Source organism: Myiozetetes cayanensis, unplaced genomic scaffold, assembly GCF_022539395.1.
Source record: "Myiozetetes cayanensis isolate MyiCay16 unplaced genomic scaffold, myiCay2020 scf3, whole genome shotgun sequence".
In the NCBI taxonomy this organism is placed as follows: domain Eukaryota; kingdom Metazoa; phylum Chordata; class Aves; order Passeriformes; family Tyrannidae; genus Myiozetetes; species Myiozetetes cayanensis.
Genome location: NW_026087521.1, coordinates 1,862,591 through 1,889,046, shown reverse-complemented (window position 1 = coordinate 1,889,046; position 26,456 = coordinate 1,862,591). Strand labels below are relative to the sequence as shown.

The 26,456-nt window shown below is 44.8% G+C and overlaps 1 protein-coding gene across 4 annotated transcripts in view; it reads right to left on the bottom strand.

Moving 5' to 3' along the window:
* The window catches only part of CHCHD3 (coiled-coil-helix-coiled-coil-helix domain containing 3), a 121,029-nt gene that overhangs the window by 14,503 nt on the left and 80,070 nt on the right, over window positions 1–26,456 (bottom strand). For all 4 annotated transcript variants that reach the window (XM_050325231.1, XM_050325232.1, XM_050325234.1 and 1 more), the window contains one exon: window positions 12,872–12,942. In XM_050325231.1, coding sequence (XP_050181188.1) covers window positions 12,872–12,942 — 71 coding nt within the window. The remainder of the gene's footprint in view (window positions 1–12,871; window positions 12,943–26,456) is intronic.

Genomic DNA, 26,456 nt, shown 5'->3' with positions numbered 1-26,456 from the left:
CTCACACTCTGTGTTCTGGCAGCATTAATTAGACACCAGGCTATTTAATGGAGCTTCCCTCTGATTCCAAGCGAGTCATTCTGATGCCTTGTGTTTTATAACCTCGGCACAGAGGATTTTCAAGCTCCTATTCCTCCTGCCAAGGTCTCCAGGTAGTCTGGGAGAGCGCTGCTTTCAAGTTAGTTAAAGTAGCCCAAGTTTGACAAACTTTAGATTAACCACCACAGTTTCTCCCAAGTTAGGTCGTGGCCCCTTGATTTCAACTGGTTCTCACTAAAGTTTTCCTGCTAATTGCTGCTGACTGAAGATTTCGACTCTGCTGCTGCCGGGGCTCGTCTTCTTACAAAGGATGGGACCAGGCTGAGAGGAAGAAAATGAATCCTCCTGCCATCCACAAATGAAAACTGGTGATCTTTGGCACCCCGCTGGGGTTTTTGGTTTTGTTTTTGAGGGGTCTAAATACAACACAGTCTGGAATAACCCTTGCAGGAGAACAGTAATAATTTAGGGGAAGATGCATCAGTGATGGAAATTGGAAGAGGAACAGTGGTTTTTTTCCACAGACCTTTCCTCCTCTTCCTCTTCCTCCTCTTTTTGGCATCCTGCAAACAGCTATAACTTAAATAAATAATTTACACCTCTTTCAGGTCATGGCACAAACAACAAAAGGTGTCTTTTGGGGGTGCTGCCTCTAGAAAGCAGCAGGACCTGATCCTGTTCATCCCACATGTGGGAAAGGTGAGTAGTTTAAAGCAGAGTGGGAGCTCCCCCCCCCTCAGAAGGGTTCAGGGAGCTCAGAGAGACAATAATGAACATAATTATAGTTAGTTATTGTTTGCTCTACTTACAACCCCATTTTATAATGCTCCTGCCAGCAGAGCTGGTTTATGTGATGCCTTTTTCATGCAGCAACCTTTTCATAAATCAGGGCAAAAGCAATACCAGGCAGTTTCTCCTGCAGCCTGTTTGACAATAAAAGTTAACACAGAGAGCCCTGGCTGTTATCAATCTTCATAAATGTGTCCATGATATGGCAAGTCTGTTCCATATTACACCAAGCCTCTCCCTAATGCATGCACAGGAGCAACCCAGGGGCTTAAGGGAGCTCCTAAATGCCTTTGGAAGGGGGAGCCACGTTAAGTGGCAAGGGAAGTTTGGAAGAAATAGCTGCTTTTTCTCATTTCTTTCTACATACAATAAAATGATTCCACTTTAGAGTGGGTCTAAATGTATATTCCTACAACAGGAATTTTCACATGTGAAATAAAGAACCCAGGAAAATGTGTATCACACTTGGGGAATTCTAGTAAGGAGGGGAAATTATCAGTATTTCAGTCGTTCCTTTCAGCAGAGATCCATGTGATGAGGATTTTTATATTCAAGCACTGAACTCCAGCAGAAGTAATAATTATTATTTCAGTACTACACACTGAATTGTTATTTCAGTAGTACACACACCCTCCTAAGGAAAAGAAGGGGGAATGTTTGATCTGTATTCCTTTGGATCTTCCAGCGCCTAAAGGGGCTCCAGGAGAGCTGGAGAGGGGCTGGAGACAAGGGATGGAGGGACAGGACACAGGGAATGGCTTCCCAGTGCCATTTAGATGGGAGATTGGGAAGGAATTGCTGGTTGGGAGGGTGAAGAGGGGCTGGACTGGATTTCCCAGGGAAGCTGTGGCTGCCCCTGGATCCCTGGGAGTGTCCAAGGCCGGGTTGGAGCTGGGAATAGTGGAAGGTGTCCCTGCCCATGGCAGGGAGATGGAACTGGATTCTCTTTGATGTCCCTTCCAAGCCAAACCACTCTGTAATTATTGGAAAAGAATTAATTTACAATGTTATCCTTGACAAGAGGGTGATGGTGGAATTTGACCTTCCCACAAGGGGGCCAAAATATTCAGCAGAGAACAACGGGCGAACGCCCTGAATTTGGCACTGAATTTATCAATAAACACCTTCCTTTTAAACCCCACACTGACCCCACTGGTGGTGACTTCATTTATTGAGAGGGTTACAACAATTTTTGGGGCCCAACTGCTGCACCTCCTTGAGGGTAAGGGAAAAGAGCACGCGATGGAAGAGAAGGGGCTGCACTGACAGCACAGAGGTTTGTCCTTCACACAGACAGATGTGTCCCCATCTCCCTTTGCTTCCAGGAATGCACATCCACAGCATTTGCAGGGAGTATTGTCCATCTCAACACACCCTTGGCAGGGCAGTCCATCTTCATCAGGTTTATAGCCCCACACAGGGCACTCCGGTGGGGCCCTCCAGACACACAATATCGTTTTATCTCTTCCACTCAGGTCCCTTCCCCGGGTTTAAACGTTGGCTTTAAAATGTTTCAGGATATTCTCGGATTTTATATCCCGGGCAGATGAATGGGGAGGCAGAGGACAGTGACACAGAGTGTGCCTTTATGGTTATTTTGGTTTTAAGCACTGACAAGTTCTCCAATTTCAGTTACAGATGCTCTGGATCTACAGCACCGCTAACGCTTTACTGCCCCATAAACTGTCCAGGGGAAGAAATTCTCCTAACTTTCTCTTATTATTTCTCTTATTTGTGTCTTCCTAATACTCTTTTAGGGCTGGAAGGTGCTGTGGGTTTCATGCTTCTAAGTGGAACATAAATATCAGGGTCAAAAATGCCCAAGCAGATCATAAATAGTTGGGAAATCCCCTCTAAAAACCAGCAGGGAGAGTCTGGACTTGCTTCAGGAGGGAGCTCATGGTCAGGAAAATTGGAAAGAGCATTTGTCAGGTACCGTAAAAGGTTGTAAAAAGTTGGTTCATGGCCCTTTTCTCCCCCAGATGTCAGGGCTCATCCTTTAAAAAGGCGGTGATCACCACGGAAAGAATCCAACAGCACGCTCAGGAAATAATTTAGCATTTTTGACAGAGGAATACTGAGAATAACAGGGCAAAAGTTAAAGAGAATACAGGGGAAAAATTCCTGTATAGGACACGAGTGTGGGTAGAGTGACACAGGTGGTCTGTGAGGAGGTGCAGAGCTGCCTTTGGATCAATTAATTGACTTTTTTTAGAGATGCCCATTGGAAAAGCTTGGGAAAATCTGGAAATTTCAAGCTAAAAATAGAATCATTGCTTTGTTTTTTGTTTGTTTGGGTTTTTTTAATAAGGCTTGGTGAGCTCAGGGAAAAAATTTCAAAATGGTCATATTAATAAAAGGTAATTAGTGTCCATAATTCAGTTATCAAATGACAAATTCTGCCTGATCAAAGGAGTAGGATTGATAAATCGTGTAAATTTAGGGGTAGAAAGTAGTAAAGCTCATGAGAGCAGGATTCCTGCTGTTCCCTTGGTCAAAAATGTACATTCTGGTATCCTGGTCAATTCATGGATAACAGAACTGCTTAAGAAACAAAATTATACTTAAAAAAAAACCCAAAACAACCCTAATTATCTTATGTTGGAAATGCCACTGAAGGATCAGCATAGAAGGCCAAAATATCACTGCTTGATTCTAATTAAAATGGAAACCAAAAGATGTGGTGACTTGGAACCTCTTACTGTAAATGAGACCTGAACCAATTCACTGAAAAAACCTCCAAAATATACATAAAAATATAAATACATATGTAAAAGATATAAAAATATCTAATATGTAAATCTATTAGATATAAAGATATAATACACATTATCTATAAATACATATACAAATATATATATAAAATACATATAATATATATACACACAAATATACCTAGAAGACATACATCTATATAGGTATAATATACTCTAAGAGGAAGAACTTTTTATAAAGCTGATGTAAAAAAATGGCAGCAATTAACCACTTAATTCCAAACTAAATTTGGCAAACATTGACCTTGGTCCACCCCCAAGCCCTAAGGGATAACAGCAATTTATGTCCCAGCATTTCTGCTGCTCCTCAGTGGAAGAAGGAGGATTTTACTTTTAAAAATGGAAATAAACCAGCAACTGGTTCTTGGACTGGGTGCTGGAAGTCCAGGGAACGTGTCTGACATCACACATTGTGCTGAAACCCTGACCAAGGTCCAAATCTGATGGAGATTCACCCGGTTGGGGCTGCCCTGAGCGAACAGGGGGCATAAAAAGCAATACTGGAAGATAAACTGCAATTACAAGTGCAGCCCTGCTCAGAGAACAGCTATTACAGCCCACCTGTTCTCCTAAAATCTTATGTTTCCCACAGTGGGATAGTTAAATTAAATATTTTTATACCATACAGCTTTTTTTTTAAACATTTTACTTTTAACACCATTTTGCTTTTTAGAGGCGAGGGATGTGCAACACCATTTTCAACTCCAGTAACAGATTTTACTCACAAAACCTTAAGTTTTACTTTTAAAACCAAACTAGGAGGTAGCAGGAGAAGCTTAGCACTTCCCTGGAAGTGTCCAAGGCCAGGCTGGATAAGGCTTGGAGCAATCTGGGATAGTGGGAGGTGTCCCTGCCAGTAGCAGAGGGGCAGAACTGGATGATCTTTAAGGACCCTTCCAACCCAAACCATTCTGGGATCCCATATACTTTATAAGACATCTGAATACTGTTTTTACAAACCTTATTTGCTGGCTCTGACAGCACTTTCCAACAAAGCACAAGACCTGACATTACTCCCCCAAAATGTTTAATGTATATTTTGGTTTTACCGCCGTGATTTCCCTCAGGGGGAGTCCGAACAGAAACGACTGTGGTTTGTTTTTTTTTTTTTCTTGATTTAGACCAAAACTACTGGAAAAAAAATTAAAAAAAAAAAAAGGGGGAAGAAGTGGTTAATTACAAGCAGCAGCAAATGAGCTGCAGCGAGAGCAGGAGGTGCTGTGAATGTAAATCAGCGGTGCCTGATGCAGCCCCAGCAGCTCCCGAAGTAATGAGATCCTGCCGCTGCTCCGGCATCCTGCTTTGATCACTCCATCTTCTTCAGGGGCTCTGATGGGAAAACAAAGGTCTGTGGCACTGACCTCCCTCCCTGCAGCTCCCTCACACACACAAATATTAGTGGCTGATCAAGGAGTGCTGTCTTTCCACCCCGTGGTTTTGGAGTGGATGGTGACATAGCCGGGGGGGCCCTGACTAAACACTACAAGCTCCTTGCAATGGGAAGTGTCATGTTGGAACATGTTGGAGGTAATTGGTGATTCATTCTTCACCCTGCAGCCAGGAACAGGTGAATTTCCTTTAAAAAAAATAAAAAAAAATCACCCCCGTCAAGCGCTGCAAAGCAAAGCTCCCCCTCCCCAAAGGGAGCTTTGATTCTGGGGGCCGTGAGATTTGTAGGATTTGATCCCACAGATGGCTCGGCCTCATTAAAAACATCCCTGGAAAAGGTATTTGTAAATCTCAGCCACCAAAGATTAGGAAACACAGAACAAATTAATAATAAAAAGGAAGAGACTGAGGGGTTTTAACCTTCCTGGCCGTAATTGGGAAATCACCGAGTCGTGTTTGTGGGAAATCCCAACAAAGGATGCTTAAAGCATTAAAAACAAGAGGCTTTACTCCTGGGGAGGGAGGAGGCAGCCAGATGTCCCAGGGCAGAGCCTGATGTTCCAACCACGCTCCTTGTCCTGGAACTGCAGCCAGCAAGGGCTGTCCTTAATGAGAACATCCATCAATTTCCAGGGGACTCGGACGATTCCCAGCACACAAAACACACCAATTTAACTCTTGGCCACTGAGGTGTGAAGGGAGAGTTTCACTCACTTGACTTCATAAAGAAGTTCTGTAAAATTACTTAATTTTCTCTGCAAGCAAACAGAGGAAACCTACAGTGGCTGAAACACGAGCATGTGCTTCCCCCTCCCAACACATCACACCAGACCTTCAGATCATAAAATCACCAAATGCTTTGGTGGAAGGGACCTTAAAGATCATTTCATTCCAATTCCCCCTCGTTATCCTACAGTAACAATCCTATAGTTATTAGTTATCCTACTACAGTTATCCTACTCTAACAATATCCTGCAGTAACTGCCCTACCCCACCTGTCCTCCCTCCCAGAAATTCTGTTGTTATCTTAATTATTAATTCATATAAAATTAAAAAATCTTAACTCATGACTCCATGCTCTACTAAGACTAATTTAAAGGTTGTTTTCTCCATTCCAGGCCCCAAAGTACCTCGCTGGGTGCAAAACTGGTGGTAGCCTGAGGGGAGATTTAATGAATGTATCCATGATTTCTAAAAAGGGGAGAAAAGATTGTGGCAAACACGGAGAGTATATTGGCTTGTCCTCTCCATTAATGTGCTACCTCAATTTGGAATAATGGATTTTAAAAGTTGACATAAGTCTTAAAAAAAACCCCACACAGTCAGCGCTTCAAACCTGTCTGCTGACCAGACAAGCACATTTGCATTTCACATTTAAATTGAGGTATTTCCACAAAAACACACGTCCCCAAGTGCAGACTCAGGATTCTGTGGAACAGAGAAACACAGGGATGCTGTGCCAGACTCCCCTGCTCAGAATGAATCTGCATCCAGCTAAAAAGTGCACAATTAATATTTCATCCGGCCCTGTTGAGTTCCCTCCCTCCTAATGGACTGTATTGATCAAAGGGAAGAAAGTTAAATGTCGGCGTTGCTGGAGGGGGAAACCAACGTTGCAATGTGTATGAAGTGATCACCATCTCGCAGGTAAACACATTGAATAAAGGGTTTATAGGATTCTGATTTTCTAAAGCTGTCCAAGGGATATTCTCTTGGATGTTTATATAACAACTGTGACCTCCAAAGCCCCTTCATCAAGTTGGAACGGGGTGATCCTCAAGGTCTCTTCCAACCCACACCGTTCTGTGTTTCTCTGATTCTAAGCTGAGCTGCTGGAGGGCAGAAATTCCTAATTCTTGCTTGCCTCTCCAGTCCAAGGCTGTGAATAAGGAATTCACGATGTGAAGGGTTTCACCAGCTGAGGGAACACCAGGGCAAAACAAAATCCCTTGGATAAAGTCGTAGAACAAAGTCAAACATGTTCCTTGGATGAGCTCTGCCCCTCGGCTGAATCCATCAGGATTCAGTCCTGGCTGAAAGAACTGAGCAAATAAACCAGATTCTGGTTTATTTGAAAAGAAAAAAACAACACAACATTCAAAGATGATGCTTGTGGAGTGGAACGTGTCAGAGCTCAGTCAACAGCACCACTCCAATCAGGGTAAGGAACTCTCCCGGTGCCAGCACAGCTGTTTGTGAAGAGGTGGAAGAGCAGAAAGAAGGAGAAACGAGACCTTCAAGTAGCTCTGCAGCTGTGAAAAGCTCTGTGGGCTGAGCTGAGCTGAGCTGGTGGTTATTTAATACTGGGCACTCCCAGAATAATTCATGAACAGCTTACGCTTCTCCACGGGATGTCAGGAGCAACTTGGGATCGCTGTCCCCGCTTGGAACACGTGACAGAATAATTCCATCCCACTCCCAGCCACAGCACCAGCAGGGCAAACAGCACTGAAATGATTGCTTCATGACAGAGCACCACAAATACTCGCTGGATTTGCAAGAGGAAAGATTAATTCAGGATGTTCCTGCGTGGAACTCGTTATCCTTGGCTGAGCAAAGGAAACCTGAAGGATCTGTCCAAGGATTTTTAATAGCTTTCCATTTTCTGTTATTGAAGAAACACTAGGTAGGGTTTCACAAATAATGTACTTTTAACTTCAGTTTTTTAAGAGCAGCCACTGTTAATTCACGGCCAGGTTGAGGCAGCCTGCTCTGGTGGAAGGTGTCCCTGCCCCTGGAAGGAGGTTGGAACAAGATGAGCTTTAAGTTCTCTCTCAACCCAAACCATTCTGGGATTCTTTAATTCTAATGAAGACACAAAAAGGATGACTAAGAATCTGAAAGTTTCTCACCAGGGGATCTGCACAAGCAGAAACAAGGCAGGAGTGATTTGCCTGGCTCTCTACAACACGGATTTCTGAGTTACAGCAGCATGGGAGTACAACAGGATAGTTACTGAGGACATTTGCATTAAGGAACTATCAATATTCCTAATTTACAGTGAAGAAGAGTCGCTTCAAAGTCACCATATGTGCCCCAACATCAGAGGGGTAATGAGGACAGTGAAATAAAGCCACACTCCCCTGGACTCGCTGTGATGTCGTCAGTAAAAAGCTTATTTCCTCTCTATCCTTCTTTCCCAGTGTCCAGAAAATCAGCATCCCTGCTCTGTGAGACAATTACATCTGAAGATCCAGCAGTGTCACTGTTATTCATTCAATGTGGCTTCATGACACGCTCTCTCAGCTTCACTCACAGTTCAAAAGAGTATTAGATAAAACACAACTTCAAGGGAACACTACCAGTATTTCAAATATTTACAGATAAGCATCAAACACAGCTCTAGTGGAAGGTGTCCCTGCCCACAGTCCCCAGACCATGGATGGATGATCTTCAGGCTTCTTTCCAAGTCTGTGGTGATAATGATGCTTTAAATTTCATTTTCAGTAAACATTAAGAAAGCAAGCTTTGTGACACAGAAGTCAGCAATCAAAGGAAGGCTGATGATTTGTCATTTATCCCCATTCATTCCGCCCTGAGTCAAATCAAACATCTTCCTGCCGAAGATATTTTCCAGATTGTAAGTGCATGGAGATAACTGAGTCCTCACATCCATCAGAGCGATGGAAATGATCCAGGATCACCTGAAATGGATCGAGCTGGTCCATAAAACTGCTTTGAAAATGTCTGGGATGCGTTTATCCAGTGTTTATCCAAACTGCTCCCCAGAGGAATTCCTCCTGATGGTTCCTGTCCAAAAGTCTCACACTAAGGGGAATAAAGCCACCAAAATCTGGGATTCAGAACAAACACCTCAACTTCCAAATGCTGCTAAGGATCCTCCGTGATTACAGCTGTTAGTGCCGGATAATTTCATCCAGGAATTTCCCTCAGGCTCCCCAGGGCAGTGGGCACGGCCCCCAGGCTGCCAGGGCTCCGGGAGCGCTTGGACAACGCTCTCAGGGACAGGGTGGGATTGTTGGGATTGTCCTGGGGTTGGATCAATGACCCCTGAGGTTCCCTTGCAGCTCAGGACATTCTGTGGTTCTGATCTCTATAAACCCTGCACTGCCATGCACGAAATGCAGAATTTGGGTTTGGTGTCGACGCAGGAGTTTGGAAGTGACAAATGATTCCGTTATTCCTCGAGCAAAATTTGGGGATTCAGTTACATTAGTGGGCAAAACCTCACCACCAGAAGGATCAGGCAACCCCCAAAGAAGCCCTGGGGTTTGGACCTGGGGGTGGGGACTAAGATTTTGCCCAAAAAAGCAGCAGCAACTCCATGTTGTCAATGAGAGCAGCGGAGCAGGAGGGGAATGGCAGGATATTCCGGAAAAAGCACCAGTGCAGGGCTCTGAATTCCACATCTCCCACAAGCAATCAAAACCCACAGAAGACAAAAAACGTTTGTTTTAGGCTGACTCTGCCCTGTCTGCTTAACTCTGCTCCTAAATGAATAATGAAAGATGTTCCCTGGCTCTAAATTCCACGGGGGGATACAAATGTCACCGAATTTCCCTCCTTAAAATTAAGGGAAAAACCCAACCAACCCCACAATCCCAAGGTGCAATTTGATTAGGGAAAGTTCAAATTCCCAGAGCCTGGCTCTTGCTGTAACACAACATTCTTTTTTTTTATTGTGTAAACCTCTCATTTACAACAGAGACATCTCTGTAATGGGATAAAACATTCAAGTTCTTTCAATAAAACTCAATAACTCATTGTAGACTGATTGTATAAGGAAAAAAAAAGGAAATATTTAATATATATAATAATAGTGTCCACTTCTCTTCACTCTAGAAAGAGATGTAGCATAAAAGGGGAAGAAATTCAAGTCAATAAAACTTGATTAATTGTAGACTCAATGTATAAAAAAACCCCAGGAAATATTTAATATATAATAATAGTATCAACTTCACCCTAGAAAGAGGTGTAGCTTAAAAAGGGCAAGAAGTTCAAGTTCTCTCAATAAAACTTGGCAACTAATTGCAGCTTAATTGTATAAAAAAAAAGGAAATATTTAATATATAATAATAGTACTTGACCCTTGAAGGAGATGTGGCTTAAAAAGGGGAAGAAATTCAAGTTAATAAAACTTGGTAATTAATTGTAGACTCACTGTATAAAAAACCCCAGGAAATATTTAATATATAAGAACAGTACCCAGTTCTCTTCACTCTTGAGAGAGGTGTAGCTTAAAAAGGGGAAGAAATTGAAGTTATCTCAATGAAACTTAGTGACTAATTGTATAAAAACCCTGGGGAATATTCAATATATAATAACTATCCACTTCTCTTTGCTCTAGAAAGAGGTGAAGCTTCAAAAGTGGAAGAAATTCAAGCTCTCTCAATAAAACCTGGTAACTAATTGTATAAAAAACCCAAGAAATATTCAATATACAACAACAGTGTCCACTCCTCTTTGCTCTTAAAAGAAATGTTGCTTAAAAAGGGGAAGAAATTCAAGTCAATAAAAGTTGGCACTTAATTGTAGTCTAATTGTATAAAAAACCCAATAAATATTTACGATGTAATAACAGTATCCACTTGAGTCTTTAAAGAGGTGCAGCTTAAATAGGGCAAGAAATTCCAGTTCTCTCAATGAAACTCGGTGACAAATTGCAGACCTGCCTCGATAAAGGGGGATTATTTGTAGGAACACCCCAGTTGTGTCTGTCAATGCTGCCCTCACAACCTGCAATCCCAGCAACCGGATCCTGCCTTAGCAAAACTTTCCTCCTTTTTACTTCCTAATTTTCCCCCTTTTTACTTCCTAATTCTCCCCTTTTTACTTTCTATTTGTTCGTCTTTTACTTCCTATTTTTCCCCTTTTAATTCCTAATTTTCTCCCTTTTCATACCTAATTTTCCCCTTTTTATTTGATATTTTTCCCTTTTTACTTCCTAATTTCCCCCTTTTTAGTTCCTAATTTCCCCGTTTTACTTGATATTTTCCCCTTTTACTTCCTATTTTCCCCCTTTTTACTTCCTAATTTTCTCCCTTTTTATTTCCTATTTTTTTACCTTTTTACTTGATATTTCCCCCTTTTTATTTCCTAATTCCCCCCTTTTACTGCCTATTTTTATCACTTCTTGTTTTCTAATTTTTCCCCTTTTTACTTCCTATTTGTTCCTTTTTTACTTTCTATTTTTCCCCTTTTAATTCCTAATTTTCTCCCTTTTCATACCTAATTTTCCCCTTTTTACTTGATATTTTCCCCTTTTACTTCCTATTTTCCCCCTTTTTACTTTCTAATTCCCCCCTTTTACTTCCTATTTTTATCGCTTTTTGTTTTCTAATTTTTCTCTTTTTACTTCCTATTTTCCCCATTTTTACTTCCTATTTTTTCCCTTTTTACATCCTTTTCCCCCCTTTTTTACTTCCTAATTTCCCCCTTTTTACTTCCTAATTTGTCCCTTTTTACATCCTATTTTTTCCCATTTTACTTCCTATTTTCCCCATTTTTACTTCCTATTTCCCCCCTTTTTATTTCCTAATTTCCCCCCTTTTACTGCCTATCTTTATCACTTCAAACAGGCGATTTAAAATCTAGAAAATTAGGAAAAGACCAGTTTTATTAAATGTTAGGACTGTGATTTGCTCTCCAAATTCCTCTTGGAAAACACTCTGATTTACGCAGATCGGCTGAAACATCCTCGACAATTATTTTCTTAAAATTCCTTAATTACCTCTGCAATATCCACCAGCTCCATTTGTGCGAAAAGGACCCCAAAATATTTGATTTGCTTGGGAAATCATTCACATATCAGAGGAAAAACCCAATCCCAAAGCCACTTCCCACCTCTGGCCACAAAGCCCAGCCAGAGCTCTCAGCTGGTCCCTCAGCATCCTCACTTTGGAATAATAAAAGTGAAATCAGGCAAGAATGAGATTGAAAAACCTCCCTAACACAGGGAGGAGACTCCCACTTAACAGGGATCTCATCACAACCTACCAGCTTTTGCAGATATCACGGGAAACCCTCCAAATTATGCTTAAATCAGACCTTGATCAGCGGTCACCTTGTTAAGGGACAGATAAATTCAATCCTCAGCACGCTCTGCACCATTAACCAGGACAAAGATTTACCGACACACCAGAGAATATCTAACAATTTGGGATGCTGAGAGCCAAAATGAGGTTTATCTCACACTTAAGGATTTCATTTGGGCCATTACCAGCAGCTCAAAAAGGGATTTTTCTCACCCAGAGTCAAAACAAAACACGGACCAAAAGAAAATCCCTCCAACGAAATGCAAAAATCGCGGCAGAATAATTCACTTTATGCAGGGTTAGAGCAGAGAGGAGAAAGGGTGTGAAAAGTTCCCTCTGTCTCCCCACTATAAAATGATAAATGGAACCTTCTGCCTCAGGGATGAACCAGCCAAAAGGGAAGAGGCCAAGGCCAAGGGTCACCGTCCCTTTGATCCATCAATTACTGGATCTTCATTTAACCATCTTCAGGACTAATAAAAATTATTTAATTTGACCTTCACTGCTCAGGGCAGAGTGAAGTCCCTAATTTAAATCCTTCCCATCATGCAGGCAGGGGATGAATACGATTGTAATGCAAAGTCAGAGCTACGTTTTTGGTGCTCCAGGAGAGAAAGGGAATATATTTTTAGAGTAGTTCGTGCTTCTTATCGACCATAAATTAATTAATATATACTAACTCTGCATCCCATTTCTATGCAGCTTATGGTTTCTATACAGTGGCTTCCAAATTCTTCCAAATTCCCTCCTTTTCAATAACCAGAATGGATTGATAGGATCTATGACGGGGGAAAAGGGGAATTATTGTGCATTTTAATGTGGATAAAAACTCCTCCAGCTGCCAGAATTAAAAAAAAAAACCAAAAAACAGGTGAACAGACTTACTTGAACCGAGATGACACTTCATCAGCAGCTTTTTGGTATTGCTCTGTGGTGACTTTGTAGAACTGGGCACTCTGGGAAGGGAAGAAACCAAAATAAATTCAGATTTCAAATGATATCATTTATATGCATCACAATATATACATATATATAAATACAGCTAATTTGGGTATTTTATCCATTTGAGTTGCTCAAAAACCCCTCAAAACCTGACCATGAAATGAAATACACACAAAATTTCAAAGATTACTTTTTAAATAAGTGTGTCCTCTTGGTTCTGGAAGGTCATGAAGGAGAGAGGGAATTCTAAAGAGACCCGGGGTAAGAATCCCATATTTAGCACAAGGTGTTCCTGGAGGCTTTGAAACTTCTTCATTAGAAAGGAAAATCAAAATACTGAATCCCTCCCTCTTTGCATGTCCCTGTTTGTGTTACTTACACTCATCTCCCCATCTGGTCTACAGGTGCTACTTCAGCCAAACTTCAAAGTCACACAGTAAATCAACTAAATTTTTAACTTTCCCTTTTAGTCTTCACCTTTAAAATGCCTCTGCAGGGAGTTACTGTGACATGCCAAACTTTCAGGTCGCTTCAATCAGTTGCTAATTTTAACTTTCATTTTCATTTTGAAAATCGGGCGGATCCAGAACGAATTTTCAGCTCCCTTAAAATGCAGGAATGGTTTTCACTCAGTTCCACCAAACCATTCCTTTCCAGAATGAAGGTGAGATGAGATCAGCAAGAAACAGAACTTCTCCATGTGTTAAAACAGCAAGGAGAGTTCCTGACCTTTGGAAGAAGGGGTAGGATATTCCAGAGGAATACAGGGATGGTGTGAGGTCATGCAGGGAGAAAATGAGAAGGGCCAAAGCCCAACCAGTAACTTAAAACTGGTCACTGCCACAACAGACAATTTAAAAAGTCCCTGTGAAAATATCAGCAACCAAGGGAGGGTTAAGGAGAACCTGCATCCTTTACTGGATGGGGGAGGAAACCCAGCGACAAAGGCCCAGGAAAGGGCTGGTAATGCCTCCTTTGCCTCAGTCTTGAAGAGTAAGATCAGTTGTTCACAGAATCAGAGAATTAACTGGGTTGGAAGAGACCTCCCAGATCATCCAGTCCAACCTGTGATCCAACCCCGCCCTGTCACCCAGCCCATGGCACTGATGGCACATCCAGCCTGTCCTTAAACACCTCCAGGGATGGAGAATCCACCCCCTCCCTGGGCAGCCCATTCCAAGGGCTGAGCACTCTCCATGGAATGAACTTCTTCCCAATATCCAACCTAAACCTCCCCTGGCAGAGCTTGAGACTGAGCCCTCTCTGTTTTACTGAGGGTTGCCTGGGAGAAGAGACCAACATCCCCCCAGCTCCCCCCTCCTGGCAGGAGTTGCAGAGAGTGAGGAGGTCTCCCCTGAGCCTCCTCCTGTCCAGGCTGAGGGCCCAGAGCTGGGCACGGCACTCCAGGGGTGGCCTCCCCAGGTCCCAGCACAGGGGACAATCCCTGCCCTGCTCCTGCTGCCACTCAGCTCCTGAGCCAGGCCAGGATCCATCGGCCCTCTTGGTCACCTGGGCATCCAGAGCCCTGAGCTGGAAGAGGGATGGGGAACAGACTGGACATCACATAATCCAAGGGGAAAGGGTCAGTGAGCGGCTACAGCACTTAAGAGACGCTCTGGTCTGTGGGGGGATGTACCCAAGGGTGCTGAGGGAGATGGTGGAAGAGCTCACTGAGCCATTTTCCATGGTTTATCACAGCTCCATGGTTTCCATGTGCTGGTGACAACATGTAGACATTATCCCAGGTGTGCCCAGGAGAGCAAGAGGCCAATGGCCCCTGGCTGGATCAGGAATAGTGTCCAGCAGGAGCAGGGCAGGGATTGTTCCCTGTGCTGGGAGCTGGGGAGGCCCCCCTGGAATCCTGGGGTCAGTTTTGGGCCCTCAGCCAGGAGAGCCATGGAGGGGCTGGAGCGTGTGCAGGGCAGGGAAGGGAGCTGGGAAGGGGCTGGAGAACTCCTGAGGGAGCTGGGGGGGCTCATCCTGGAGAAAAGGAGGCTCAGGGGGCACCTTCTGGCTCTGCAAGTCCCTGCCAGGAGGGGAGAGCCGGGGGGGGGTCGGGCTCTGCTCCCAGGGAACAGGGACAGGAGGAGAGGGAACGGCCTCAAGCTGTGCCAGGGGAGGCTCAGGATGGATATTGGGGAAATTCCCTCATGGAAAGGGCTGTCCAGCCCTGGTACAGCTGCCCAGGGCAGGGGTGGAGTCCCCATCCCTGGAGGGATTTCAAATCCCTGTGGATGTGGCACTTGGGGACACGATCAGTGGTGGCCTTGGCAGTGCTGAGGGAACAGCAGGACTCAATGATCTTAAAAGTCTTTTCCGAGCTAAAGAATTCTATGATCCCATATCCAAAGACAAATCACTGTAATGTTGTGATGCCTCATGTCTAAATAATATATACTTGGCATTTTTCAGGAGGTTTTTATAGCCTTGGCACAGTTGGATTTCAGCTCTAATAACTAAAGCACCTGGCTGCACAGTTGGAGGAATAAAGAAAAGTTAAAGCAGCTGAAAACTTCCCTAAAACCTTTTTTTTTCCCTGACTGATGGTGGAAACAGGTCGTGGAGATGCAGAAAGGTTGGGCTGGCACTTGCAAGAACTGCTCTGGAGCTCTGAGTCATCAGGAATCCCCAGGGAGTCCTGGCAATGTGGCAACAAAACTCTCACAGTCACACCCTGTGGGATTCCATCAAACCCTTCAGAATCCTCATTTTAACAACCTACGACTTTACCCCCTGGTTTAAAGTTATCGGTGCCTCAATATTGATTGTGAATCTTTAAAATATTTAACATGTTCCAGGCTGGGAGAGCTGGGAATGTTTCCCTGGAGAAGAGGAGGCTCCAGGGAGACCTGAGAGCCCCTTCCAAGGCCTGAAGGGACTCCAGGAGAGCTGGAGAGGGACTGGGGACAAGGGATGGAGGGACAGGACACAGGGAATGGCTTCCCATTGCCAGAGGGCAGGGACAGATGGGAGATTGGGAAGGAATTGCTGGCTGGGAGGGTGGGGAGGGGCTGGACTGAATTTCCCAGAGAAGCTGTGGCTGCCCCTGGATCCCTGGGAGTGTCCAAGGCCAGGTTGGAACAACCTGGGACAGTGGAAGGTGTCCCTGCCCATGGCAGGGGATGGAATGAGATGCTCTTTAAGATCCCTTCCCATCCAAACCTTTCCATGATCCTATAACACACATGGAAGGCACGATGCAGTCCATGGAAAATGTCATTCCAATTTTAATGCCGGCTAAAGTGACCAGCCTCATTTGTTCAAGACATTGATGTATGAAAAAGCAATAAGGCCACAACGTTTTTAGGGAAAAGCCTGTAAATGGAGAGATCACTCTTCTGTAAAAGTCAACGATGACACAGGGCCTGTGGTCACTGGGTTACTAAACGTGCCCTCAGCAACATCCATCTGTGCCAAATCGTGTTATGAGGAGGGCAGGTAAGAGAGCCCAGTCCTGCAAAACCAACTGAATGGAATTCCAAAAGACTCAGAACAAAACAAAAATAAAAATAAAAGGGAAAAAACCACATTTTTCTTTCCCACTTACAGATTTCATCTTCCAAGGTTCCTCCTCGTGAATTATAACCTCGGAACGCACCGAAATCGCGGAATGAGCTGCCAGCTCCACACCCGGGTAAAATTGTATTGCAAGGCTAATATTTTTACCACAAATTGTAACAAATTGGCCAAGACCTGCTGCAGTCAAAGGTCAGGCCCAGACCTCCGAGAGCACAGGGCTCTGCTGCCCTCCTGCCTCCCACACGCAGCCCTAATAACTCATCCATCCCCCGTTCCGAGGTTTCCACGCGCGGAACGTGGGGGTCGTTTATTTTTTCATAAATCATCGTTGGGCGGTGAGAAAAACTGCAGATGAAATCCTGCTCACAGCAGGGACCCCCCCTGGCACTCGGCAATCCCAGCTGGCCGGTGACAGCCACGTCCAGGTCCCCGGGATGGAGATGGAATCGATAGGTCCGGGATTAGGCGGCGACTGCGGACGGGGTGAGCGAGGACGGGTCAGGGGCTGAGATGATGAATAGTCCTCCATCAACCCCCCTGTCCCCTCCCACACCAACATCCACTATAATCTTATTTGGGCCGTGATTTATCTTTCTTTGGCCTGATCAATAAAGATGAACACAACAGTTGTAAGGATCGATTGCAATTTTTTATCATTTTCAAGCATGAGGGAGCATTTCTGACACAAAAACAATATTCTGGGTGTACCTGCTCTACTTTTTAATTGCAGTTCAAGTGATCAACTGAGCTGCTATCTATGCCACGAAGTTTTAATCCTGCAGGAGACTCGAGCTATCAAGGAATCATTTGTTATCTCAGATGAACTGTGCTGCGTTTCTTGGCTCAGGTGTTGCTTTGAAACTCACTCAGGTTCTACTTTAAAGATAAAACTTTTATAATCCAGAGATGAAGTTTCACTTAAAGAGCCCTCCCTAATCCTCAAGATAAAAGGGCAAATGTCATTTCCCTAAATACAGAGTAAAAATGATGTTATAATATCACTTCCTCAGTCTCCAGATAAATATCCAGGTATTATTCCCATCCCTGGAAGTGTCCCTGGCCAGGTTGGATTGGGCTTGGAGCAGCCTGGGATAGTGGAAGGTGTCCCTGCCCACGGCAGGGGGTGGGACTGGATGGTCTTTAAGGTCCCTACAACCCAAACTATCCTGTGGTTTATTCTGGACATATGTTCTGCATATTCAACATCCTGTTTAACTTAAAGAGGAGGAAAAAAGTTCCAGTTCTCAGTTCAGCAGCAGTGACAAAATACCTGGAAAAGGGCTGTGGATCTTCCAACAGATGTACCAAAAGCAGCTGTTTTCTCCCCAAAGTGGAAAGGGGAGTGGGAAGGATGCAGGGAAGAGAAGAGAAATGCAACAGCACCTACAACATTCTGCATCAAGCAGCCTGTGCATGAACACACAAAGCTCAACTGTGTTTGTTTCATCCCAGATATATATATATATATATATTTAATAGATATTCCTGGGATTCTTTTAACTAAATAAGCCACTAAAGTTGGAGCAAATATTACAGCCAAAAGATTTTGTCTCTTTGATTGAGGTCCCTGGGCATATGAATCATGGAATGGTCTTCCCTTACAGAATTGCACCTTCTCTTCTCCTCTTTAAAGTCCTCTCTGTTGCTGTGGAAGATGTTCCAAAGGGCTGGATCCCTCTGCTCTGGAGCCAGGCTGGGAGAGCTGGGAATGTTCCCCTGGAGAAGAGAAGGATCCAGGGAGACCTGAGAGCCCCTGGCAGGGCCTAAAGGGGCTCCAGGAGAGCTGGAGAGGGACTGGGGACAAGGGATGGAGGGACAGGACACAGGGAATGGATTCCCAGTGCCAGAGGGCAGGGACAGATGGGATTTGGGAAGGAATTCCTCACTGGGAGGGTGGGGAGGGGCTGGACTGGATTTCCCAGAGAAGCTGTGGCTGCCCCTGGATCCCTGGGAGTGTCCAAGGCCAGGTTGGATCAACCTGAGCTAGTGGAAGGTGTCCCTGCCCATGGCAGGGAGTGGAATGGGATGAGTCTGAAGGTCCCTTCCACCCCAAACCATTCCAGTGGTTTTGGCTCAGAGACCATTCACGTGTCGCAACCAAACGGAGTGACAAGTGGTGCCTGTTTCAGAGGCACCTTCCAAACCAGGGAACCGAGAGAAACACGGGCTGGCCCTGTGGAAGAGAAGTCAAAGAGAACTTCCATTTCAATCTAAAATCTATCCAATTTGCCCTGATAAATACACAGAGCCACAGCAAATATAAATAACACCATAATTCAGGTGGAGAGAAATGAGATCTGACCACGGACCCAAGTCTTTTCACCTTGGCTGCCCCTGAAATAATCTCCCCCGAACAAAAGTGAGAGAGCAGGAGCTTCTTCAGGAACATATTATGAAGGAATAAGAGAAGAATTATTTCGCTTGACAGCTGTGATTTCAAAGGCCTGGGTAAGAAAATAAATTCCTCCAGCCCCTCAGAAGGTCAGTGTTTTGTCTGCATGGGGGACCTCAAAGCACAAAGTACACGTTTTACTCTCCGCTGAAAATCTTCAGATTTGCAGCCAGGCAAAGTTCTGAAAGATCTCGTGTCATCCAAGCTGATATAAAAGATTATCAAAAGAACCAGGAGAACTTGAGATCCCTCATTTAATTTCACCAGAGACACATCACCTATATGCACTATTTTATTAAAAACCTGGTGAAAGGGTTTTCACTGCAGAAAATACCATTACTCACTTTGGCATTGAATTTTTTTTGGCTTTCAAGCCCTCTGGGCTCTTAAATCCCTGAACAGATTCAATGTGAGGGCATCATTCATGCAATCCACTTAATTATTTTATTTTATTTTATTTTTTTAATTAAATTTAATAAGTTACGTCGTTAACAGCTCATCTGACAAAGAGAAAAGCCTTTTGACTTCCCCACAAAAGGAGACGGATCTGCCCCTTTCTGCTTCGAGTTTTAGAGCTGGGAAAGACAAAAATGAGCCCAGCTTGACTCCTGCTCAGCTCAGCACCTGCTCCACCCACCAAAGGAACGAGGAGCTTGGGCTGTTTGGCACCTCTGAGAAGCAGGGGGGAAATTTTTAATTTAAAGACTTCTTTTTTGCCTTCTCATCCTCCCCCACGGAAGGACTCAAAAAGCATCCACAGGCAAAGATGATCCTTGTTCCCTGAATGGCAAATTGGAAAGTTTTCTTTGCCTCTCTTTTTAATCCATTTCTGCTACAGTTAAGCTTTCTTTTCTTTTCTTTTCTTTTTTTTTTTCTCCCCCTTAATTGTACTTTTGGGCCATTTCATCTCAGGATCTTTAACGAACCCACTTGTGGATAATACGAGGCATTTTGTTTTAATCAATTCTGTTGACACGCAGCCTGGGATCTGAGTGGCCTTAAAAGAGGAGATTTCCAAAGCCAAAACGAAGTTGTTTCACCCATTTCATCCAAATTCAAGACTGACACAGGTTTTTCCAAGACCTCTCCAACCTGGCCTTGGACACTCCCAGGGATCCAGGGGCAGCCACAGCTTCTCTGGGAAATCCAGTCCAGCCTCTCCCCACCCTCCCAGCCAGCAATTCCTTCCCAATCTCCCATCTAAATGACACTGGGAAGCCATTCCCTGTGTCCTGTCCCTCCATCCCTTGTCCCCAGTCCCTCTCCAGCTCTCCTGGAGCCCCTTTAGGCCCTGCAAGGGGCTCTCAGGTCTCCCTGGAACCTTCTCTTCTCCAGGATGAACATTCCCAGCTCTCCCAGCCTGGCTCCAGCCCTGGGAGCAGCTCTGGGGCCTCCTCTGGACAAAATTAACTGGTAGAAGAAATAAACTTAAAGCATCCAGACAAGTTTAATCTGTGAAACTGCCACTGCAAGCACAAAGTGAGCGAGGAGGGGAGGAATTAGGGAAGAAGAAATAATAAAGAGAGAGTAAGGCCATCTACTGTTGTGTCCATATACACCCAAATACCAAATTGTATCACATCACAGCTTTATAAATATGACCATTTTCATGGCACTTTCATTTGAATTCAAAACCTCTGCTTGTCACTGAATTGATTTTAATAAGCCATGGAAAACCAACCATAAAACATCATCCAGGTTCCCAAGTGATACTGCATCTTCATTGTGCCTCCAAATGATCTATGGCTGAAGTAATCCCTTCTGAAATGTCATCAGATCAGGCCTTTGCCTGAATTTTTAGATAAGTTGTTTTTTATACAAATCATGACTCCTCTCATTTGATGCAGCTGCTCCAGTCAGCCAACTGCTGCACGTTTCGACTCCAGAGATGAACCTGAGGACGTCCAATTCCTCATCCAGGGAACCTATGGAACACTTCAGACTCTTACTCTTGTTTTCACATCCTGTAATGAGCTAATTTTGGAAGGAGGGGACTGACTGCCCTCGTTGGGACTGTCAGCAGAACCCACCGGATGGACCAGAAGGTTCTGTGTGTGCCTGGGAATAATGAGGCATTCAGCTTTTGTGGGAATCTATGCAAATGGAGCCTCCTTCCATAAAAACAACGCTGAATTCCAACACTAAAGGCACCTGCAGAGAAGCACCCAAAGATCCCTAAATGAGAGGCTTCAACCCCGTAAGGAGGATGTTCAGGACAACTCAGAAATAAGAGAGTGAAGCTGTGGGGATAGATCAGGATATGAGCTTTTGTAGCACTCACTTTGTCCCACTTTTATGTGCAGTTAAGTGGGAGAAGTCGCTGAAAGGCAGGGAGAGGGAATTAAAACTGGAAGAGAAGCCTCACAGTTAAAAAGAAGGGGAGGCAGCAATCTGGGATCCTGGGCTGAGCCTACAGAGGGTAAGGAAGTCAAGGCTAAGACCAATATCAGGATTTTGGGGTATTTGCCTAGAGCTCCAAATGTCCTGCATTGGCTTAAATCCAAGTGCAATTCCCTCTCTTCTGCCTTTATAAAACCTGGAATTAATGTCTCTGGATCTGGACCAGCCTGTCCCTGTGACAGAAGAGATGTGTGAACTGTTGTGGACTGAAGGAGGATTTTGGACACCCAGTGTCACCACATGCCTGTTTCTGCAGAGGGGCAGAAGAGCAACTTGATACCCAAACAAAGCTGCTGGAGATGCCACAGGAAGGGACAGCCCTAAGACCCACTCAAAACAAGATCCTGGGATGGTGGAAGGTGTCCCTGCCCATGGCAGGGGGGTGACCTTTAAGGTCCCTTCCAACCCAAACCAATCCAAGACAATTCACTCCCCACCTGTGTTTGGTTCCACGACTTGTGTGGTTGTCAGAGACACCCAGTGGGGCAAAATCCTTAACTCAGTTATCAGCAGAGAACGGGGAAAACAGTGAATTCTGTGACCTTCTCACTTGAATTTCCAATTCTGCTTTTTCAGGCCCCACTAACTGGTACTTTTAACTGCAGCTATTAATGTCTCTGAAGTTTCTGCCCAGCTATGCTCCACTTCCCTCTCCTGCCCTGGTAGAACATTGATCTCTCATTTGTTAACACTCTGAGCTGCCAAAGAAAATGAAAACCTTTGTGAAAAGGACAAATCTATTCAAAGTTCTTACAGCTATTCAGCCAAGCATCTAATCTGCATGTAATTGTGGCACTGTTGTTAATACAAATGGGCTCAATCTCGGAGGTGCACGTGGGAATGCACAACTACATTTGTGTCTCCCACCAAAGACAAGATGCCTCATCTAAATTATTCCTGTTTATTTGCCTTCTCATCTCACCCCTTTCACAGTGTTACACATTTTGAATCATGTTCACCTCAAGAGCGAAAATTGGGTGCTATTTCTCCACATAATAAAGAAGATTTTGCCCCCCACCCCCCTTTAGAATGGCATAAGAACTTTGAGGCCCACAGGAATGGGAATTGCTGCTGCCAGGGGTGATGCCCGAGAAATATAAGCTGGGAAATCCCTTCTCTTGGTGGCATCAGGTGCAGGTGGGCAGGGCAGGAATTAGGATGATAAATTCCCGCTGCTGGTTGTTTTCATGGAGTTCATTATGGGCCACTTATGCCAAGGAAAAGCCACACCACAGGGCTTTGGAAGGGACCTGAAAAATGACCAAGTTCCAACCTCCTGCCATGGGCAGGGACACCTTCCACTAGACCAGGTTTGCCCAGGAATGGCTTATAAGGATACTCCACTATTTTATTCCAATATCCACCTGCTGTGTGTTATGTAAATACCATTTAAAAACACACAGGTTTGTCACAGCAGCACAAAAGTCAAATTAGTTTAAGTCTTCTATTACCCTTCATTCACAGCTGTATGAAAATAAAAGTCCAGAGGTGTTGGAGACTCAAGAGAAGATAATTTGAGGTTACCCATGAAACTGTTTTGGTAAAACTATACCAGAGACAGTGCTGAGTCCAAGGCAGTTCTTGAGTGCTCCACAGCCCAAAATTTTAAGAGGAAGTCTTAAAATCAGAGAAATAACCTGGGAAACAACTTCCTCAGGAGGGGCAGAGGAGGGGCAGGACTGAGCTCTGCCCTGGGGGGAGCAGGGACAGCCCCCAGGGAAGGGCTGGAGCTGTGTCAGGGCAGGCTCAGGGTGGATCTCAGGAAAGGTCCTTCCCCCAGAGGGTGGTTGGCACTGAACAGGCTCCCCAGGGTAGTGGGCACAGCCCCAAGGCTGCCAGAGCTCCAGGAGGGTTGGGATGATCCCCTGGGGCACAGGGGGTGACTCCTGGGATGGGCCTGTGCAGGGCTGAGGGTTGGACTCGATGATCCTGGTGGGTCCCTCCCAGCTCTGCATATTCTGGGAGTCTGTGAAAATCACTTTAACCACCACTTGTTCCCAACTCATTCTGGTTTGCTCTCAAAGCCACAGAGGTTCCAAACTGCTGGAAGGAAAAATATTTCCCTCCAGGGATAATTAAGCAGAGGGACAGAGATCCAAAAATGTGGCATCTCCGGCCTTGGAGGTCATCAAAGATCCAGCTGGACAAAGCCCTCAGCAACCTCATCTGTCTCGGGGCTGGTGCTGCTTCAGTTGGACCTCCCAAGGCCCCTTTCAGTCTGAACAACTCCATAAATATGTAAACTCACAGTCAGGGCTGGATCTGGTATCAGAGGGAAAATCTCTTTTGGCTTGCAGATGTGCAACCTGCTCTGAGGCTGCATCTGAAATTCATCCTGTGGCAGAAACCCAACACAAAGAATCACAGATTAGCTCCATCTTCTCCCAAATAAATGGAAAGTAGCTGGTTTATCTCCGTTTATCAGATCTCCCCCCATCCCTGCTCCCTCAGATTGGCTGCCTTGGGGCACAATGAGTGCAGGATTAGCATGTTTTGAGAAGCACAACGCTGCCACAAGGAACAGTTTCATGCACCGGCCCTCCAGAGACAGAGAGTGAAGTTCTTGGCAGAAATTCGAAAATATTCCATCTCCCTGAATCCAACAAACCCCGAGAGCAGTGGCATGGCATGGGCTTGTTCCTGTCTCTCTGTCACAGGTTTAGGAAGTTTTGTCTGTGGGTTTTTCTGAGCTGCTTGTGGGAACTTTCCCGGGGGGAAGTGTCTCAGCATCGAGACTGGGGACCAAGTGTGATCAATACTACCTAAGTCCTCATCTTCTGGGGGTTATGAGCTGCAGCATCCAAACAGGATGAGTTTAAGTGTTCAGAACCACTCTAATATTTGCATGTGGTCAGCCCAGATGTTTGGATGCTGCTGGCAGGAACACTCTGGATGCTGGTGCCGCTGTCAGGACGAGCAGCAGAGGAAGGGAGGGGGCAAAGTGGAGAGATCATCTCTGGCCACGCTGAGTTCATGATCCATGTCAAGCCACCCACGGGACACCGAGGCAGAAAAGTCTTGTATCAACTGCCTGACAGCTGATGCTGCACAGCAAAAGCAAACCCACGTATCAACACCACTTTTTGGCGGTGATGAAGCCGCTGAAGCGCTTCAGGGAGGGTCTCTCACAGCTGCTTCAAACACCATGTGAGCAGTGAGGAAACACCAGGGCTGGAACAGCGAGAATGCTGAGGATATAAAGAATTCCGTGGGGAAAAGCAATGGAGGGATTTCTTGGATGACTGATAAGCACCTGAATCCAAGAAAACTGCTTTTACACTCAGACCAGACTGAGAACTCCGCTCTTATTTGGCGAAGCGAGAACCGAAACGAGCTCAGAGCGTGTTTAAATCAAACTAATGGGGGAGTTTTCCAGTGCTCTTCCAACAGTGGATCCCAGCAGAGCCATCCTGCTCAGAAACTGCCTCCTGAAAGAAAAGCAGCCAAAGCCCCAGGCAGGTGGGCTTCTCCCTCAAAAACCTGCTAACACAAAACCCAGGACCTGCGAGAGCGATTCAGCGGCTCAGCGGGGCACAGCGGAATCCTCTGCACCAAATGCACTGATCTGGGAGTGAAAAAAGGGGCTGTGTTGCTCTCACTCAGGCAAGATCCACGAAATTCCTACAGCTGGATGGTGCACGAGGCCAAATAATTCAAATGCAGACTTCCACGAGCATTTATAACTATGTTTTGTGAGCTCTGACGATGATTCCCACTATCCACCGGGCTCTTTTTCCTGCCTTCTGTTCATTCCCCCCCACCCCATTCCAGTCTCCCTCCTGCAGTGCCCCTTCAGGCCGGAGCACCATAATTTAGATCAACTTCTCTGCGAAAAATCCTCTGTTACACACTTGTATCATGCCCAAATAACCCCAAAATGACACAAAACAACTGAGGGAGGAGTCACAAGGAGCAGTTCTTTCCAAAACACCGGAAACCCAACCACGATCATTTGCAATTCTCCCTCGTTCCTCCCAGTAACAGGTCCAGCCAGATAAATAATCCCCCTGGATCGATCCCAGAGCTGCCTGAGAATATATGGAAGCACTTGTAAGCTTTGATTTTTGCATTCCATTTTATGTAACACGTTATCAAGCAGGAGAGCACCGAGGATGAACTCGATGGGGTCAATATTTGGACTCCCTTTTCTCCCTCTGCAGAACCGAAGTGACTCTCAAAAGCTCCCACAGCTTTGATTTGCTCAAGTGTCCTAAACCCACTGTGGGAAAAGAGAAGTAAAATTCTGTCAGCAAACTCATGAAAATAGGTTCATGTGTCTAAAAACTTTTAATTGACTCAATTAGTCAAGTAAAAACACATCAGATGTCCCCTCAAATACTGTCACTAAATCCTTCTTCTGTCAACCACGGGTAAAACTCCCACTTCAAAAATATTCCACCCATTGCACGGTGCAAACACACACAGAGCATTTAACACTTGATTTTCCAGCACAAAAGCACGGCTCTTGTGAGGATTTCTCAGGTTTTTATGAAGTTCTTTCAATTTTACAAGTATCTGAAATCATCTCTCCCGTCAGTTCACGGCAACAATTCAAAGAACAAAATTCACCCAAGTTTTCTGAATTTAAAAGGGTCATTTTCTGCTGTTCAAAAAGCATTTGAAAAAAAAAAAAAAACAACTTCTCCACATCTTCTGACAAATGGAAGTCCAACCTCCACTATTCTCCAATAATTCACCTCACCTATAAACAGCCTCGTTTTGATTTTGCTCCTCCTGCTCAGCTGCAGGAGCTCCTCAAGCCATGAGCATTCTGCACAACATTTTAAACATATAATTAGAGAAAGCCTCAAAAAATTAAGTGACAGCAGCAGCAGCAGCAAACTCTTGAGAAGGAAGGAGGCTCATGAAAGCTGTTTGAAAGGTGCCATGAATACAGTCTGGGCTGCGCTCACTTCACGGGGCGTGTTTGGTTGGCAAAGAACGATCAGGAAGTGCTGAATCAAAAAATACTGCACTGCTGATAAAGGGACAAGACAACGAGGATATCAACAGTTTTTCCCACAAACACAGCAAGTGGAATGGACTCAGCTGCAGGGAACGACAGCAAGGGGTTTAGAGTGAGGATAACAGAGATTTCCAGAGTCTGACACACAGGGCAGGAGTGGAACTCCCAGGAAAAGGAGCTGCTGGAGCTCTGATTTCAGACTGGGGCTCTTCCTCTATTCCAAAATAAGGTTTTGTTCCTCCTTATAAAAT